General features: G+C 53.3%; 1 protein-coding gene across 5 annotated transcripts in view; it reads left to right on the top strand.

Moving 5' to 3' along the window:
* The window catches only part of SS18L1 (SS18L1 subunit of BAF chromatin remodeling complex), a 36,611-nt gene extending 17,175 nt beyond the window's left edge, over positions 1–19,436 (top strand). For 4 of the 5 annotated variants that reach the window (XM_023183327.1, XM_023183330.1, XM_023183329.1 and 1 more), the window contains 7 exons: positions 1,119–1,298; positions 2,546–2,710; positions 3,199–3,300; positions 4,439–4,531; positions 11,628–11,747; positions 13,338–13,465; positions 17,915–19,018. In XM_023183327.1, the coding sequence (XP_023039095.1) occupies positions 1,119–1,298; positions 2,546–2,710; positions 3,199–3,300; positions 4,439–4,531; positions 11,628–11,747; positions 13,338–13,465; positions 17,915–17,941 (815 nt within the window). In that variant the 3' untranslated portion in view covers positions 17,942–19,018. Of the gene's footprint in view, positions 1–1,118; positions 1,299–2,545; positions 2,711–3,198; positions 3,301–4,438; positions 4,532–11,627; positions 11,748–13,337; positions 13,466–17,914 lie in introns of all 5 variants that reach the window. The other variant, XR_002724701.1, reaches the window with a different exon arrangement.
* The last annotated feature ends 306 nt before the right edge of the window (positions 19,437–19,742 follow it).

Below are 19,742 nucleotides of genomic sequence, written 5' to 3' on the forward strand. Positions count from 1 at the left end.
TGGGCAGGCAGCTGCCTTGGTGGGGCACCCCACCCGTCACAGCGCTGGGCATGGGGACCCACTCTTCCTGGGGTAGCCACAGGTCAGCTGCCATCGCCCAGGCTCAGGGCTGCAGCGAGCTTGCCATGCGGCTGGGATGAGCCCTTGCTCCAGATCGCCTGCTCTTTCTGACTCTGTCATATTCCATTCATTTCAAATGCAAGTTGCTGGGTTCCAGGTAGATTGTGTAATAAGAATGGAATGCTCCTGTCTTTGAATTAAGAAGCATGAGTAACATTTGGAGACTATTAATAGTAATATAACAGGCCGGGCATGGTGGCTCAGACCTTTAATCCCAACCCTTTTGTAAGGCCTAAACCAGCAGATTGCTTGAGGCCAGGAGTTTGAGACCAGCCTGGGCAATATGGCAAAACCTCGTCTCTATAAAAAATAAAAATATTAGCTGGGTGTGATGGTGCCCACTCGTGGTCCAAACTGCTTAATACTTGGGAGGCTGAGGAGGGAGGGTCACTTGAGCTTGGGAGGGTGAGGCTGAAGTGAGCCGTGTTCATGCCACTGCCCTGCAGCCTGGGTGACAGAGCCGGACCCTGTCTCAGAAAATAACAAAATAACAACAAACAAACAGTGCATCCTGTACTTTGTTAGCATGTATGCTTCTTTCCTTTCTTTTTTTTTTTTTTTTTTTGTTTTGAGACAGAGTCTCGCTCTGGTCGGCCAGGCTAGAGTGCAATGGGCATGATTTTGGCTCTCTGCAACCTTCGCCTCCTGGGTTAAAGCATTCTCCTGCCTCAGCCTCCCGAGTAGCTGGGATTATAGGCACCCGCCACCACACCTGGCTAATTTTTTTGTATTTTTAGTAGAGACGGGCTTTCACCATGTTGTCCAGGCTGGTTTCGAACTCTTGACCTCAGGTGATCCACCCACCTCAGCCTCCCAGATTACAGGCATGAGCCACTGCACCAGGCCACTTATTTCTTTTTTAGTCACTTAATCATTAATAGTGATGTTGATAGAATCTCTTCCCAAAATCATTTGAAGGGAAATTGGGGCGTCTTCACCTTCAGAAGTGGTGACCTGGCTCCCCAGCACCTGACACCACTCCCTGCTCCCCCTGCCAGGGCCGAGCCACGTGACCATGCAGCAGACGGCGCCTAACACGCTGCCCACCACCTCCATGAGCATCTCGGGGCCCGGCTACAGCCACGCGGGGCCCGCCTCACAGGGCGTCCCCATGCAGGGGCAAGGTACCATCGGCAACTACGTGTCTCGGACCAACATCAACATGCAGTCCAACCCAGGTACCTCCTCCGCCTCTGCAACCCGGGGGGCCTGGGCCTGCCTCCAAGACCCTTGACACATGCATGTTGGATATGTGGTTCCCGGGGAGCTGCCCTCTTGCTGGGTGCTGGGGGAGAGGGGCCCGTGAATCAGGGCCGGCTGCAGCCTCTGAGAGCTTCCGGAGGGATGGGCACCAGTGGGTGCACAGCCAACCCCTCCCGTCCCCCAGCTTTGCGAGGGGTTGGGGTGTTTCCCATGGAGTCTCAGGGAATGCTTCAGGGAGTGGGGGCCGCCGGCCTTGGGTCTGGACAGAGCACTGGGCTCTCAGAGGTGGGGGGTAGAGCTGTTCCCCAGGGAGGGAACAGCCTGGCTAGAGGCACCTCAGTGGAGAAGACGAGGGGCCAGAAGCGCTGGGCCAGAGGCTCCAGCCTTTCTGCAGGGCAGCAGGAGCCCGAGAGTGGGGCCATCCGCCATGGTGGCCACGTGTGGTGTTGGGCAGTTGAGAAGCAGCAGGTCCCCGTCGCGTTCCACGAGCATCGGCCCCGGTCGCGTTTCGTGGGCGTCGGTCCTGGTTGAGTTTCTTGAGTGTTGGAGACACATGGACTTCAGAAGCTTAGTGCCAAAAAAGGGTGCCGAGGACCTCCTTAGGATTTTCTCACAATAACTGAACACTAAGCATTTGTTTTGGACATACTGACTCAAATAAAATGCATGATTAAAATGGATTTCACCTGTTTGTTTTTACTTTTTTGATGTGGTTACTAGAAACTTTAAAAAGTGTGGCTCGTGTCATTTCTGTTGGACGGGGCTCCGCTAGGGGCTTCTGAGCAGGGGACGTGGACGACAGGCCAACGTGAAGGGCTGCGAGGTTGCACAGGTGCTAAGGAGGGGACAGTGTGACCCCTGAGGCCAGCTCGAGGGGCCAGGGAGAATAGGACTCGAGCCACGGCACAAGTGGGATTGTCACGGGAGCTGTGTGTCCGAGGAGAGGTGGAAAGGTGGTGGTTGGCTGTGGAAGCCACTGGATCTTCCTGCCCAGGGGCTCTCCCTGTTTTCTGCACGTCGGCACATTTTCAAATAGTCGGTGTGAGCAGCGGGTCTAAGCATACAGAGCGTCAGTGCAGGCCTTTCAGCGGAGGGTGACGTTCTCGTGCGGAGCACAGGAAAATAAAACGAGGAACCTGCCCGGGTGCAGGAGGTAGTTGGGGGTGGGAGGGAGGGAGGGAGGCTTCCCGGGGTGATGTGGGGCCTCTGTCCTGTCGTGCAGTCTCCATGATGCAGCAGCAGGCGGCCACGTCGCACTACAGCTCGGCTCAGGGCGGCAGCCAGCACTACCAGGGCCAGTCGTCCATCGCCATGATGGGGCAGGGCAGCCAGGGGAGCAGCATGATGGGGCAGCGGCCTATGGCGCCCTACCGGCCCTCCCAGCAAGGTAACGCCCGGCCAGGCCAGGTCTCAGGCACAGCTGACGGCCCCAGGTGGTGAAGTGCCAGCTGTGTGTGCTTGTCTGCAGGGAGCCTGGGGGAGTAAGGCTTGGGGCCTTGGTGGGGACACTGGGGGTGAGGGCTGGGGTATGGCCCGCGGAGGGTCTCCTGTCCCCGAGGAATCAGGGTTGGGGGCGGGGGCGGCAGTTGTCATGAAGAGTGTCACAGGCTGGGCTCATGCCTGTAGTCCCAGCACTTTGAGAGGCCGAGGTGGGCAGATCACCTGAGGCCAGGTGTTCGAGACCAACCTGGCCACGTGGTGAAACCTTGTCTCTCCTAAAAATACAAAAAATAAGTTGGATACGGTGACAGCGTGGGGTGTTCTCTGGGGTGAGTGAGGCCACTTAGCGAGGCCTTGGCTTCCCCAGCGAGCGAGGAGGTCCTCCAAGGGAGGAGGGTGCAGCCCGTACTGGTGCTGAATGTGGTTCCCCTGCAGGCTCTTCCCAGCAGTACCTGGGCCAGGAGGAGTACTATGGTGAGCAGTACAGCCACAGCCAGGGCGCCGCAGAGCCCATGGGCCAGCAGTACTACCCCGACGGTGAGCACTGGCGGTGGCCTGACCCCGCCCAGGACAGCAGAGCAGCTGCAGGGGCAAGGAGGGCAAGGAGGGTGTGGCCACTGCAGTGTGTCCCCAGTCGCTCTAGCTCAGGCCTGGGTTACAGGCAGAGCAGCCAGATGCCCTGCAGGAGCGAGGCGAGGCAGGGGACAGGGTGAGCTGGACTGGCAGTGGTGCCTGGCCTCTGCAGAGAGAAGCTGAGGCACACACCACTGCACTCGCCTCCACGCGGCCTCGCCTCTTCTTCCTGAAAGGATGTGGGAGTTGGAGGTGGAGCATTGCAGCCCCCAGCTGTAGATAGGTGGAAATGTTCAAGAAGAAGCCTCCCAGCTTCCCAGAGAATGCCCTGAAGGTGACGGCTCCACCTGCAGCACCCCCTCCTGCCCCTTCTCGTCTCTGCATTTTACCTTCGTCACCTTTCAGTCTTTCCATAGCCCCAGGGCTTGTGGAGGGGATACTGAAAGTGGCTTGGCTGAGCACAGTGGTTCACACCTGTCATTCTGGCACTTTGGGAGGCTGAGGCAGGAGGATCGCTTCAGCCCAGGAGGCAGAAGCTGCACTGAGCCATGATTGCGCCACTGCACTCCGGCCTTGGTGACAGAGCAAGACCCTGTCTCTAAAGTGAAAATAACAATAAAATAAAGTGGTCTTAAAGGTTTGGTTGATCCCTGGGAGGCATCCAGGCCGGGAGCTGATCTCAGCCAGCAAGGGGCAGGTGCACAGGCAGGTGGGCAGGTGGCAGCAGGGCAAACCACCTTGCAACGAAGGCCTCGGTGAGGGTTGGACACCCCTGCCTGTGTCCTCCCAGGAGCTAGCAGCGGGGAGGAGAAGGTGGTCGGGTCACTAGCGTGGCGTGTGATGGGCACTGAGAGCACTGATCCTCTGCATAAATCGCCAGGTAGCTTCACAGTCGCCCCACAAGGAGGCATTGATGTCTGCGTTTCAGTGAGGAGGCCGAGGCTCAGGAGATTGGGGCATGGTCTGGGGGGACACGGGTCCTGCTGGCTCTGGGTGCCTCCCTGGCCCAACAGCATCTCCCCAGCCTGGGTCTCAGTTGCTTCCTCCGGGACCTGTCCAGTGCGCAGCTTCCGCTGACTGTCGCCGTCTCCGTTTCACACAGGCCACGGCGATTACGCCTACCAGCAGTCATCCTACACGGAGCAGAGCTACGACCGGTCATTCGAGGAGTCCGCACAGCACTACTACGAGGGGGGTAAGGAGAACAGCCGCGTGCTGGGCTCGAGCGTAAGCGCCACACGCAGCAGAGTTAAGAGGCTGCACCCTTAGGAGCACGCAGTGCCTGCCTTCAGTGAGTCCCTTAAATCCCACCGCAGTGCATGGGATGGGAGACAGTGTGTTCGGGAACTGGAGATTCAGGCTGTGTCGGGAGCCCCGCTTGCCTTGTGTGTGTGTTCGTGAGACAGGAAAGGATTCAGCCGGCCATGCTGGGGTTGGGGGCACAGACTCTGTTATTGGGTCCGGCCAGGGAGCGTGGGGCCTGCGAGCCACTCTTCAGGGCTTCCTCAGCCAGAGGCCAGCAGTGGCTGCGTTGGGTGTGGCCTTGCGTTTCTTCAGACACCTGCAGGCCAGGAAATACACATCTGTGTTTTGGGCCTTGCTGCCGTCCTGGGCGGTGCTGTGCTGGGGGCTGTGTGTCGGGTGGACTCGCCCCTTTCTGTGGTGTCTGTGCCTCCACCCTGGCTGCCCTGAAACCCCAATAGAACGTCCCGGAATGTGGAGTTGGGAAGAGGTACACACAGCCAGTTCCAACCCCACCCCGGGATAAAGGTGGCCCCCAGAGAAGAGTCGATGATCACCTGCGGGATTGCACGACCTCGTCTGGGAGGGAAGGTGGGCCTGCAGTGCCTGGGAGAGGTGCCTCGTGGCTGCTGACACTGACCGGCAGGCAGCAGTGGCTGAGGCCTTCCCACTGCAGGGCTGCGATTTATCAAGAGGTAACAGTGTCAGTGAGGCTTCACCAGGTACACAAAGCAGGCGGGCTGTAAACAGCTACAGATTTCCTTGTTTGGGTTACTTCTTAAAGAATTAGATGTGTAAAAGTTTTGCTTCTGAGCTTACACATCTCAGCCTGCTGTGAAGAAATAAAGCACACAAGTGTAGGCACATATAGAAACATCACTGTGTACGCGACAAATGCCTACATTTAAATGTCAGTTACACCTTCATAAACCTGGGGGAAACAAGAAGTACATGAATACGTAATGAAAGTTTAAAAGAAGAAAGCCTGGATGCAGTGACTCATGCCTGTCATCCCAGCACTTTAGGAGGCCAAGGCAGGTGGATCACTTGAGGCCAGGAATTTGAGACCAGCCTGACCAACATGGCAAAACCCCATCTGTACTAAAAAATACAAATATTAGCTGGCCATGTGATGGTGCATGCCTGTGGTCCCAGTGACTCAGGCAGAGGTGGGAGAATCGCTTAAACCTGGGAGGCGGAGGTTGCAGTGAGCCGAGATCACGCCACTGCATTCCAGCCTCACGACAGAATAAGACACTGTCACCCCAAAAAAAAAAATTGGCTGGGTGCATTGGCTCACACCTGTAATCCCAGCACTTTGGGACGCCAAGGTGGGCGGATCACCTGAGGTCAGGTGTTTGATACCAGCTTGGCCAACACGGTGAAACCCCCTGTCTCTACTAAAAATACAAAAATTAGTTGGACACGGTAGCACGTGCCTGTAATCCCAGCTGCTCGGGAGGCTGAGGCAGAAGAATCACTTGAACCCAGGAGGTGTAGGTTGCAGTGAGTCGAGATCACGCCACTGCACTCCAGCCTGGGCAACAAGAGTGAAACTGTCTCAAAAAAAATAAAAATAAAAATAGATAAATAAATGGCCAGGCATGGTGACATGCCTGTAATCCCAGCACTTTGGGAGGCCAATGCAGGAAGATTGCTTGAGCTCAGGAGTTTGAGGCCAGCATGGGCAACATGGCAAAACCCTGTCTCTCCTGAAAAAAAAAAAAACAAAAAGCCAGGCGGGGTGGCGGGTACCTGTAATCCCAGCTACTCAGGAGGCTGAGGTGGGAGAATTGCTTGAAAGAGGCAGAGGTTGCAGTGAGTTGAGATTGTGCCATAGCACTGCAGCTGGGTGACCGAGCCAGACCCTATCTCAAAAACAAAAAAATGCCAAGAGGCTATCTTCTGGCATATTGGCTGCAGTGGTGCCTCCATAAGCCCTGGGAGCCGGCAGGATCTCTGCCATCATGGGCCTGGCCCTGTCCCTTCCAGCTGGGGCACAGGGTTCAGCCTTGTCCATGGCGAGGCGTCCACATGCATCTGCCCAAGGCTGACACACTTTATCCCAAAAACAAACATAGGATGTGCTGCTCAGCCTTTTAATGTCTGATGTAGCTTTTTTTTTTTTTTAAAGAGACAGGGTCTTGCCTTGTCACCTAGGCTGGAGTGCAGTGGCATGATCGTGGCACACTGCAGCCTTGAAATCCCAGGCTCAAGTGATCCTCCTGCTTCAGCCTCTCGAATTGCTGGGACTACAGGCATGCACCACCAGGCCTGGCTTTTTTTTATTTATTATTTTTTTGTAGAGATAAGGTCTCGCCATGTTGCCCAGGCTGGTTTTGAACTCCTGGGCTCAAGTGCTATCTCATCCTCCTACAGTGGGGGCTCCAGCTGTGCACCGTCGTGCCTGGCTGATACGTACTTCTGTAGCTTGTCGTGGGTTATATACTTTTGCCTTCCATCATTGATGAGAAATTTGCTAAAAAGCTTAGTAACCTCTTAAGACCAGGAAGACAGATGGCGTGGTTTCCTCCTTGATTTAGAAGCATTTTGTTCCATCCGCTTGTTGATTAGACTCTGACACGAGGAGTGCACATGTGTAGGTGACACTTTACCATACAGCAGGTGGTACTGTGAAGTCTTGCAGGGGTGAGAGGCCTGGGGGTGCTTTGCTTTGAAGAGACTGGTGGACATGTCATAGCCACCTTCAAACACAGTTGTGGCCCATGGTGCAGTGGAGAGGCTGGGGGAGACGTTAGGAGGAATGGGTCAAAGGCACCATAAAGAACTTTCCAGGCTGGGTACAGTGGCTCCCACCTGTGATCCCAGCATCAGGCCGGGTGCGGTGGCTCCCATGTGTGATCCCAGCATTGTAGGGGCCAGGGCAGAGGATCACGTGAGCCTGAGAGGTTGAGACCAGCCAGGGCAACATAGTAAGACCCCCTCTCTACTAAAAATCAAAAACATTAGCCAGGTGTGGTGGCACGCGCCTGTTGTCCCAGCTACTTGGGAGTCTGAGGCAGGAGCATAGCTTGAGCCCGGGAGGTCGAGGCTGCAGTTAACTATGATCACGCCACTGCGCTTCAGCCTTGGCAACAGAATAAAAAGAATTTTCCGACTTGGAGTCATCCCACAGCAGGATGAGTGGGACAGGCTGGTGCTGGAATTGTTCTGGTGATGGCATCAGTTAGGAGCCTGCAGAATCTGATAAAACAAGAGCGTGCTCATGTGCAGAGCACCAGTAATAGGAGGGGACCAGAGTGGAGCCGACCAAACCAGGAGGGGACAGCGGAGGCCATGGGGTCACTCATGCTGGGCAGGAGCGTCGGGATGTGGTGCTCGGTGGAGGAGGGGCCAGGTGAGGGGTGCGAGTTCCACACTTGTATCACAGTGAGGTTTGCAGTGGCGCAGACTGGACAGAGCCCAGCCCCTCGCGACCTGGCATCTGGGCGTCATTGCCGCTAGGAGAGACCGCCCATGAGCTGCAAAAGCCAGGTATGGAGCTGGGTGTGTGGGATGTGCCTCTGTGAAAATGCAGGCAAGATGAGACTGTACCTTTGCACACACGCACACTCACACCATCAGCCAATGGGCAAACACCAGCACAGCCAACAGAAATGCTTATGGGTAGGAGATGGGGTTAGGGCTCAGGCAGTCCAGAGCAGGGGTGGAAGTGGCCACCTTCCCAGAACCTCTTGAAGGTATGGCTCTGTATCTGTTTACCTTTGAATCATGTAGATGTACTGGCAGCTTCAGAAGTTAAATTAAACATCACCGGGGCCGGGCACAGTGGCTCGGGCCTATCATCTCAGTGCTTTGGGAGGCTGAGGTGGGTGGATCACTGGAGCTCAGGAGTTCGAGACCAGCATGGCCAACATGGTGAAACCCCGTCTCTACCAAAAATACAAAAATTAGCGGGGCATGGCGGCACATGTCTGTAATTCCAGCTACTTGTGAGGCTGAGGGATGAGAATCACTTGAACCCAGGAGGCAGAGGTTGCAGTGAGCCAAGATGACGCAACTGCACTCTAGCCTGGGGCAGCAGAGCGAGACTCCATCTCAAAAAAGGAACATCATTGGCTGTCACAGAAACTGAAAGGACCTCACTTCAGGGCTGTCCACACCATCCACGCCTCTTGGAGTCCCGAGCATGGCTGGCATGTTGTGTGCATTTCTCAGGCTCTCACCGGGTGGTGACCAGCGTACAACAGGGTAGTGTGACCAGGGCCTGCGGGACACATCTTCCCCAGGCAGCGCTCGGGCCTCCTTGGCTGCATCCTCGTGTGGATCACTGTGTTTTTATGTGACACAGCTTTGAGCATCGTTCACTTGTTCCTCGTGGCCGATTGCTCCTTCTGAGCAAGCAGAGGGTATGCTCTGGCCTCTTGTTTCACAGATGCACCATGCTGCCCGGCACCTTCTCACGGGCACCTTGCAGAATGCCAGAGGGTTCTTAGAATAGAGAAAGAAAAGAGCCAGGCGCGGTGGCTCACGCCTGTAATCCCGGCACTTTAGGAGGCCGAGACGGGCGGATCACAAGGTCAGAAGATCGAGACCATCCTGACTAACACGGTGAAACCCCGTCTCTACTAAAAATACAAAAAAATTAGCCGGGCGTGGTAGTGGGCGCCTGTAGTCCCAGCTACTCGGGAGACTGAGGCAGGAGAATGGCGTGAACCCGGGAGGCGGAGCTTGCAGTGAGCTGAGATCCGGCCACTGCACTCCAGCCTGGGTGACAGAGTGAGACTCCGTCTCAAAAAGAAAAGAAAGAACCCTGGAGTACTTGCTGGTTGTGGAGGAAGGCGCCACATCTGCCCGCCCTGTTGCCTGGGCTCCCCGCCGGCCCTGCAGATCTCATGAAACACGTCTGAAAACAGCGAAGGCCTTTTCTACAGAAGTTGTGCCCGCTTTCCCTGTAGAGTTATCTCAGCAGCCCCCTTTCTTAGGGGATAAGGGCGGCTGCTGCCAGTTCACACTACCCACTGGGGTGTGAGAGCCAGGCCTGGTCCCTGTGTGCTGGGGCTGGGTGTTCTGAGCTGGCAGTCACACTGCTGTTGCATACCTGCTGTGTGCCAGGGCAAAGCTGGCCCGTGTCCTACAAACTGACTCCTTTATTTATTTATTTATTTATTTATGAGATGGAGTCTCTATCGCCCAGGAGTGCAGTGCCTCGATCTCCACTCACTGCAACCTCCTCCTCCTGGGTTCACACCATTCTCCTGCTTCAGCCTCCCAAGTAGCTGGGACGACAGGCGCCGCCACCACGCCTGGCTAATTTTTTGTATTTTTAGTAGAGACCGGGTTTCACCATGTTAGCCAGGATGATCTCGATCTCCTGACCTTGTGATCCGTCCGCCTCGGCCTCCCAAAGTGCTGGGATTACAGGCATGAGCCACCGCGCCCGGCCGAAAATTGGCTCCTTTATTATGTAAAGAATAAAGTGGACTATAAAACATGAGAATATGCAGGCTGACTCTGACACCCTTGAAAACCCACCCACCATGTCTCAGATGGCTTTCATGGGGGCAGGATAAAGGACAGTGGCCTTAAGCCTTCTCCCATAATGGTGGCAGCTCGTTTGCCAGCTGTTGCTGGAACTGCCCCTGGATTTTGAGGAAGGCATGGAAGTTCAGGACTCAAGATATTTCCTGGATAGAGAATAACTGGAAAGGCTCAAGTAAGTTTTTCTAAAGCTCTCGCCTTAGGAGGAGTTCAGCCTGGAATAAGAGCATGTGTTTGTTTTGTCATCCCATCTAACTACAGATTGAATTACCCTGATAGGTTTTTAAGCCATTCCAATGTGCATTATCTCAATAAAGCTGTTATTTAAAAAAAATACTAGATTGCAGTTTTAAAATACTTAAATTTCACAGCTTCTAAAAAAGGAAAGTTATTTCCAACCAGAAAAGTGAAGTAGAAAAGTGAATTCTTTGCATGGAGCATGGTGATTAATGCCTGTGATCCCAGCACTTTGGGAGGCTGGGGTGAGGGGATCACAAGGTCAGGAGATTGAGACTATCCTGGCTAACACAGTGAAACCCCGTCTCTACTAAAAATACAAAAAATTAGCCTGGCGTTGTGGGTGTGGTGCTCGGGGCCTGTAGTCTCAGCTACTCAGGAGCCTGAGGCAGGAGAATGGCGCGAACCCGGGAGGCGGAACTTGCACTGAGCCGAGATCGCGCCACTGCACTCCAGCCTGGGCGACCCAGTGAGACTCTGTCTCAAAAAAAAAGGTTATCTGGGCACACTGGCATACACTGTAGTCCTAGCTATTTGGGAGACTGAAGTGAGCGGAACACTTGAGCCAGGGAGATGGAGGCTGCAGTGAGCTCTGATTGCACCACTGCACTCCAGCCTGGGTGCCAGAAGGAGGCCCTGTCTCTGAAAAAAAAAAAGAAAAAAAAGTTGTATGTGCAAAGACCCTATGTCCAAATAAGGTCCCGTTCACAGGTACTTGGAGTTAGGACTTTAGCATCTCTCTGGGGAGCAGTTTGACCTGCGGCACTGGCGTGCATCTCTGTCTTAGTCATCGTGTTTAGCTGTTTTGTTTCTTAGCTTTCCATGTGTATTTCTATAAGATAAGAAAAATGGGCCGGGCGCGGTGGCTCATGCCTGTAATCCCAGCACTTCGGGAGGCCGAGGCGGGCGGATCACGAGGTCAGGAGATCGAGACCATCCTGGCTAACACGGTGAAACCCCGTCTCTACTAAAAATACAAAAAAATTAGCCGGGCATGGTGGCGGGTGCCTGCAGTCGCAGCTACTGGGGAGGCAGAGGCAGGAGAATGGCGTGAACCCGGGAGGCGGAGCTTGCAGTGAGCCGGGATCACGCCACTGCACTCCAGCCTGGGCGACAGAACAAGACTCCATCTCAAAAAACAAAAAACGGAAAAGGTGTGATGCAGTATTTGAAACGTTGTGAAAAAATAAACATGCCGAAGCAATGGATTTGGTTTTGGGATTCCAAAGTTACCGCGTCGTGAGTGGGCCACAGAATGAGCCCCCTTAGCCCAGGTGGAAAGTCATTTCCGTGTCTCCTCCTCTCTCCAGGAAACTCCCAGTACAGCCAGCAGCAGGCTGGGTACCAGCAGGGTGCCGCACAGCAGCAGACCTACTCCCAGCAGCAGTACCCCAGCCAGCAGAGCTACCCCGGGCAGCAGCAGGGCTACGGTAAGAGGGAAGCACGTTCCTCGGGGGCCCCCAGCGCCCACCCCTGCTGCACATGGGTACGTGCACAGTGACCCTGGTATGCAGGCAAAAGTGTAATAAACTTATTTTGGATACCTTTAGGTTTCCAGAAAAGTTGGAAACATACATGCATGTAGACCTGAAACATCTTATTTTAACTTAAACATAAATTCATTGCCCACGTGGCCTGTGACAGGAGCCAGTGTCCCGTCTGTCCGCCATCTGCACGCCTCATGCCCAGCTTCGACCTCTTTGACAGAGCAGGTCAGAGCCTGTGGGTCTCAGCCTTCACTGAGCTTAGAATCACCCAGGAAACTTCTGACAAATAAGTTCTGGGCTGCCCCAGGTCTTTTGTTGGAGCAAAATCTCAGTTCTCAGGATGAGCTACATACACATGGTTTCTTATGAGGCTCGTGCCTGATTCTGCTGTGCTCGTTCAGCCCTTTACAGCCATTGCTAATTAAATAGTATAAAAGTTACTTGAGGAGGCCAGGCGCAGTGGCTCACGCCTGTAATCCCAGCGCTTTGGGAGGCTGAGGTGGTTGGATGACCTGAGGTCAGGAGTTCAAGACCAGCCTGACCAATATGGTGAAACCTCGTCTCTACTAAAAATACAAAAATTAGCTGGGCATGGTGGTGGGGGCCTGTAGTCCCAGCTACTCAAGAGATGAAACAGAATTGCTTGAACCAGGAGGTAGAGGTCGCAGTGAACCAAGATCACACTACTGCGCTTCGGCCTAGGTGACAGAGTGAGACGACTCCTCAAAAAATAAAAATAAAAAAATATATTACTTGAGGCTCAGTGTGGTGGCTCATGTCTGTAATCCCAGCACTTTGGGAGGCTGAGGCAGGAGGACTGCTTGAGCCCAGGAATTCGAGACCAGCCTCGGTGACATAGTGAGATCATCTCTACAAAAAATACAAAAATTAGCTGGGCATGGTGGCACACTCCCGTGGTCTCAGCTACTTGGGAGGCTGAGGCAGGAGAATCGCTTGAGCCTGGGAGGTGGAGGTTGCAGTGAGCCAAGATCACGCCACTGCACTCCAGCCTCGCCTGGGTGACAGAGTGTGACCCTGTCTTTAAAAAAAAAAAAAGGGCCTCTATCAGTTCTTTCTGGAGCCTTTGACTTAGGCTTCCTAGAGATGATGCCTCTGTCTCACCTGCCTGCAGGCTTTCAGCAGCTCCTGGGATAGTTAAGTTACAAGTTACAGCAGCCAGTGTGACTGGGGCCAGTGGGTTCCGGAGGGCTCTCCTGCCCTCAGGTAGCAGCAGCTCAGGGGAGATGGAGAGAGCCCATCAGCCCTCCCCATGCTGGTGGGGGGCCTGGGGCACAGTCCTGGGACCTCACAGGACTGGAGGGCTGGTGAGTCTGTTGTGTGGTGCTCTCGCTGTACAGAGTTAATGAGGAGCACGTGCAGGTGCCAGGTGTTCCGGAGACTGACAAAAGGCTGATGCATTGAGACAGGAATTTTTTAAGGAAAAGAGGAAGTTTTTAAAAAATTTTTAAGTTAAGAAAAAAAATAAAGATGCGCCCGTTTTGGCTGGCCTCACAGTTCCTGGTGTTTTCTCAGGGCCTGCCCAGGGAGCCCCGTCACAGTACCCCAGCTACCAGCAAGGCCAAGGCCAGCAGTACGGAAGCTACCGAGCACCGCAGACAGCGCCGTCTGCCCAGCAGCAGCGGCCCTACGGCTATGAACAGGCAAGCTTTCTGGGTGTTTCCAGATGTGCCCATCCACCGCGCCTGTCGAGACATAATGAAGATTTCTCTTATGGCCTGAGGAATAATGAGCTGGAACTAACTGGCTTCCAGGGTTCCTTCCAGAATGTTAAGTCTCTGAGCCTGTAAGGTTTTTCAGAATTCCCTCTGTGTATACGCTCACCTCAGCCATCCAGCTGGCTTTTCATACCCTGAGCTCACCGTTAGATCTGCATGCCTGGTTCTCACATTCGTTCACTCTGCCAACGTTTTGTCGCGTACTGAGCACATGTCCGGTCTCTGCTGGGTGCCTGGCGTGTGGCCGCGCCACGAACCCTGCGCTTTTAGAGCTTATGTCTCGCTACAGAGACATAAGGTTGTCCCACAGGCCAGACCGTGCTGAGATCAGAGCGGGGGGCCCCGAGTGGAGCCCGCCTTCCAGGTGGGGGCACAGGCGGCTGCATTTGGCCCCTGTGGACAATTTCAGGACGAAGACACAGCGGGGAGTGGCTGGCAGCCCCAGGCTCAGCCCAGGAGGGGGAAGCCCTTTCTGCCCAGAAACAGCGAGCAGGGCTTTGAAGGAGCTGAGGAAAGAGCAGCTTGGAAGATGGAAGAGCAGGAGCTCTTGGGACAGTGAGGAGGCCGGCTTGGCGGGAGGTGACCGGGACAGGTGGGCATGGGGGCCTCCATAAAGCAGGCATCACCTTCCCTCTGAGTGGGATGGGGCCCCTGGAGGCGGACAGGGTCTGTGTGGCGGGAGCACTGCAGGAGCGAGGGCCTCCTAGAGGAGAATGAGCTAGGCACACGAAGAGGGCGTGTCAAGGTCCAGAGGCACCGGGAGGTTTGTCCCAGTGAAGGCAGCCCGAAGGAGGCTTGGTGGCTGGAGCACAGGGCATACAAAGGAGAATGGTCTTGGACATTTTTTGGAGCCTCCTTTGAGAGAGCCCTTAGCAGGAAGTGGCTCTGTGTTGGTGACTCTGAGCTGGCCAGAGGTGTTAGGGACACTTGACACTGCCAATGAAATTTCAAAGCACTACGTCGATCAAGGTTGTTTTTCTCAGGGAATTGGGTAGGTAAGAGGCCGAATACTATTTTTTAAATGCTTCTCGTCCTCCTCCCTTAAGAGGGCAAAGGGTCACCAGGTAGATGTAGAGAAGCCTACAGATCATGTAACACAGGCCCCCTGCCAGGGCACAGTACTCAGAAGGTCATGCCTGGGAAGGGCACGCCGATGAGGCATTTACACAGACGTTAGGAGTGCTCCTGGTGTGCTCTCAGGACACCATGAGACCACTGCAGCCGACACCAGGGGCCGCCTCTCCCCCGTGTGTGCTGGACGCCAGTCAGCGGGGAGCAGGCCCCAGCTTGGCCCTCTAGGTTTGCACAGGAGCGTCACGCTGGGGTCTGGAAGGACAGCAGTCTGCATCCAAATTAGAATTAATGATTCTGATGAGACGCTATACCTCCTTCATACAGTCCTGAAAATAACTTATTTGGATTTTGTGAAATAAGTGAATGTCCTAACTTAATTATAAGACTGAACCAGAGGACATATAACTATGCCTACCTATGAAAGGACTGTGACCGGTTGTGGTGGCCCATACCTGTAATTCCAGCACTTTGGGAGGCCAACGCAGGAGGATTGCTAGAGCCCAGGAGTTTTAGACCAGCCTGGGCAACATAGCGAGACCTGTCTCTACAGAAAATAAAAAAAGTAGTCGGGCATGGTAGTGCATACCTGTAATCCCAGCTACTTGGAAAGCTGAGGCAGGAGGATCCCTTGAGCCCAGGAGGTCGAGGCTGTAGTGAGCCATGATTGCACCATTACACTCCAGCCTGAACTATAGAGAGCAAGACTTTGTCTTACAAAAATGAAAAAGAAAGGCCAGGTACAGTGGCTTACACCTGTAATCCCAGGACTTTGGGAAGCTGAGGCTGGTAGATCACCTGCAGTCAGGAGTTCGAGACCAGCCTGGCCAGCATGGTAAAACCCCATCTCTGCTAAAAATACAAAAACTAGCAGGGTGCCTGTAAGCCCAGCTACTCGGGAAGCTGAGGTGGGAGAATCGCTTGAACCGGGAAGGCAGAAGTGAGCTGAGATCGTGCCACTGCACTCCAGCCTGGGTGACAGAGTGAGACTCCATCTCAAAACAAAGAAAAGAAAAAGACACAGAGCTATGGAGAAGATAGAGAATTTTACATTTAGGGGGAAATGTGTCCATCTAACTGCAAAATATTAACATAACATCGTCTTTAGTCAGAATCAAGTGTAAATGGCTATGGCGTTTTGGCACAGCACTGCCAGCATTGGGCGTCTCCTAGGGGCCGTTGTGCACACGGTGTTATGTTTGCAGCACCCCTGGCCTCCACCCACGATGCCAGTAGCACCCCCGTTGCCCAATCTGACAATTTAAAATGGCTCCAGACATTGCCAGATGCCCCCAGGGCAAAACTGTCTCCATTTGAGAACCACTGGGCTACACTTAAAAATGTGCTGAGGTGGCCAGGCGCGGTGGCTCACGCCTATAATCCCAGCATTTTGGGAAGCCGAGGTGGGCGGGAGCGGACGGAGACGGAGAGACGGAGACGAGATCGTGCCATTGCACTCCAGCCTGGGCAACAAGAGCGAAACTCCCGTCTCAAAAAAAAAACACTGAAGTGCTGAGGCGTTGGGGCTGCCTGTGGTTTTACAGGGCTCGAGGGCTGCCATGCCTTCAGCTGAGCAGCTCTGGATTTGAGGCTTTCCGTCTTACCCAATGGTGCAGGGGCAGAAAGACATCAGAACGGACTCCTGCTAACTAGGATCATCACAGGCGACTCTGTGAATGAAAATGTGACAGGCTGTGTTCACCAGGAACGTTATGTGGACTGGATTCGTGGTCAGGCCGGAACAGCTTTCCTCCCTCCCCGACTTCCTTGCTGCGGGCACTCAGGAAATCTGATCATTAACTAGCTGGGGGCACAGGGAGACTCAGGCATGCGATGATCCGTTGTCTTCCTCTGTGGCAGTCACCCGAGCGGCTTTTACCACAGATCCGATGCTCCGTTTCGCTGCTCAAGGAATTCTCTGTCTTGTGGCCTTGTGGGGCACGGGCTGTCTAGTTCTCTCTTCATGCTGTTTTTTGTTTTCGTCTGTTGTTGTTGTTGTGTGAGACGGAGTCTCGCTCTGTTGTCCAGGCTGGAGTGCAGTGGTGCGATCTTGCTCACTGCAGCCTCTGCCTCCCGGGTTCTAGCGATTCTCCTGCCTCAGCATGCTGAGTAGCTGGGATTACAAGCACGTGCCACCACAACCAGCTAATTTTTGTATTTTTAGTAGAGATGGAGTTTTGCCATGTTGGCCAGGCTGGTCTCGAGCTCCTGACCTCAGGTGATCCTCCCACCTCAGCCTCCCAAACTGCTGGGATTACGGGTATGAGCCACCGTGCCTGGCCTTTTTTTTTTTTAAGACAGGGTCTCACTCTGTCGCCAGGCTGGAACACAGTGGCATGATCTCAGTTCACTGCATCCTCCACCTCTCAGGCTCCTAAGTAGCTGGGATTACAGGCACGTGCCACTACCACCTGGCTATTTTTTTTTTTTTTTTTTTTTTTTGTATTTTTAGTAGAGACGGGGTTTCACTGTGTTGGCCAGGCTTGTCTTGAACTCCTGACCTCAAGTAATCCGCCCACCTTGGCCTCCCAAAGTGCTGGGATCGCAGGCATGAGCTACTGTGCCTGGCTGAGGCTACTTTTTTCCATTTTTTTGTAGAGATGGTGTCTTGCTGTGCTGCCCGGGCTGGTCTCGAACTCCTGGGCTCAAGCAGTCCTCCTACCTAAGCCTCCAAATTCAGATTTTTTTTTTTTTTTTTGGAAATAGGGTCTCACCCAGACTAGAGTGCAGTGGCATAATCATGGCTCACTGCAGCCTTGACCTCCTGGGCTCAAGCCCTCCTCCCACCTCACCCTGCAAGTAGCTGGGACTGTTGGCACACGCCACCACACCCGGCTAAGTTTTGGATTTTTGTAAAGATAGATTCTGGCCATGTTGCCCAGGCTGGGTCTTCAGATTTTTTTTATAGATTGAAACGCATTACCCTGGTCTTCCCCGCTCCCATTTTCTTACTTTAGCGGGCTGGGGGACAGATGGTGTTTGTATCAGCTCCCAGGGGGCCAACTTGGAGGAGAGCTGTCCTGCATAGCAGGCCCAGCATAAGGCTCTGATGCCAGGCCTGGCACAGGCCCAGCCGCAGCGATGCCAGTGTGACTGAACGAATGAACCTTTGGCCCTCTCTACATTGTTAGCCCCAGGCTTGGTCGGTGGCTTCTGGAAAGCCGTTCGCTGCCCGCCTGAGATGTGGGCAGAGTTTGTTTGCTTGCCATTGTCCCTCCTACCCCCTGTCCTGGCTGGGGTGGACGTCTGTCTTCCTTTTACTCGTGACTATAGGGGTGTAATCTGTGTCTTGATCTCTTTTAGGGCCAGTATGGAAATTACCAGCAGTAAGGGATACACGTTCTGGCTGGAGCCCTTGTGGTGGCGTGTTCATCCAGGGGCCGGAGGGACTGGCGGCAGCTCTGCTGAATTGTGACATGTTGGTTACCCTTTCGCCCAGTGCCACGTCTGCATGTGAAGCGTGCTCATTTCATGCTGGGTATGACGCCGAGCGCGCACCCCTGGCGCAAGACAGCGCTTGGTGGTGTGATACTTTTGGTGCTGTGTATAGTATTGTATGTCGGTACATGGAGAGGTATCCTTTTTTTGTCCCCCTGCCCCCTTCTCAATGTTTCTAGCTAGCTTTGGGGGTCATTTTGTCATCAGAGCATTCTGTACCCAGGGACGGGACAGATCTTGAGGACACCACAGTCCACCTGTTCCCGTCAACAGACCTTAGGTCTCATTTCCCTCCTCATACAGTGTTGTGTGGGTTGTCAGCTTTTCTTTAACTGGCTACACCACAGCGGGACACACATACAGCCCCTGGAGGGCAGCCTCTTCCTGTGCCTCGATGGGGTGGGTGGGAGCATCTTCTGTGTGTTGGGTCAGTTTCTGTCACATAACGAAAAGGATGAGCATCTCCCACGGGAGAGGCCACAGCCAGCCACTTCCAGAGCTTGCTCATTGCCTGTCTCTCACCAGTTCCGTTTATCCAAAACGGTACATATTTTTGAATTAAAAAGTAAACAGGGGTCAGTGACTGTATCCCAAATAAATATGAATCCCTAAGGGCCGTGGACAAATTGCCTAACCCTGGGCCAGCGGTATTGCTGAAGGAAAGAGAGGCAGCTCTCTGGGAAGTGGGCCCTCAGAGGTTACTCTGGCTTTGACCCTTGTTTAGCTGATGGTCATTTCTGGGATTGGAATAGTTAATATGCCCAATTCTAAGTTGATAGGTAATATAAAATATTCAAATCAAATTTTCCAAACAGTTGGCAAGTTGTTTATTTTATATTATTTCTTCCAGGACCTACTTGCTCAGATCTCCAAGCAAGCATTTCTTTTCTTTTAGGGATGTCTGAAAGTCACACCCACTAACATTACTGTGTTCTTTCTAATGAAAAGTAAAGGTTTTATATAGAGAAACTTGAGTAATTTTTACATTTCTAGGACATTAAATCCCATTTAAATTCTGTGTGAACATTAAAGACAGCACACTTGCAAAAGTATGGTCAAAGGAAAAAAAAAATCCCACATTTCCATTAATAAGTAGCATGGACTTTTGATCAACCTTTACGTGGAATAATAATATTCATATTTGCCATTAATCCTTTAAAAAAATATTTGGATAAATGCTGATGAATTTCCAAGAACTACCAAGAAAATACAAAAGATATCCAATGCTTGATATATGAGGCCTACTAATAATGATATTTCTCTTCAACTGATGTTTTGTTTTAAAAGTTAAAATTCTTGGCCGGGCACAGTGGCTCACACCTGTAATCCCAGCACTTTGAGAGGCTGAAGCAGGCAGATCACCTGAGGTTGGGAGTTCAAGACCAGCCTGACCAACATGGAGAAACCCTGTCCCTACTAAAAATACAAAATTAGCCAGGCGTGGTGGCGCATGCCTGTAATCCCAGTTACTCGGGAACCTGAGGCAGCAGAAATGGCTTGAACCTGGGAGGCGGAGGTTGCAGTGAGCCGAGATTGCACCATTGCACTCCAGCCTGGGCAACAAGAGTGAAGCTCTGTCACACACACACACACACACACACACACACACACACACACACACACTTAAAAGTAATTATCCAGAGTTGCTTTAGAATTTACAAGTCACTTACGTGTTTTGCCTGAATTAATCCTG

This window comes from Piliocolobus tephrosceles, chromosome 20 (assembly GCF_002776525.5).
Source record: "Piliocolobus tephrosceles isolate RC106 chromosome 20, ASM277652v3, whole genome shotgun sequence".
Classification (NCBI taxonomy): Eukaryota; Metazoa; Chordata; class Mammalia; order Primates; family Cercopithecidae; genus Piliocolobus; species Piliocolobus tephrosceles.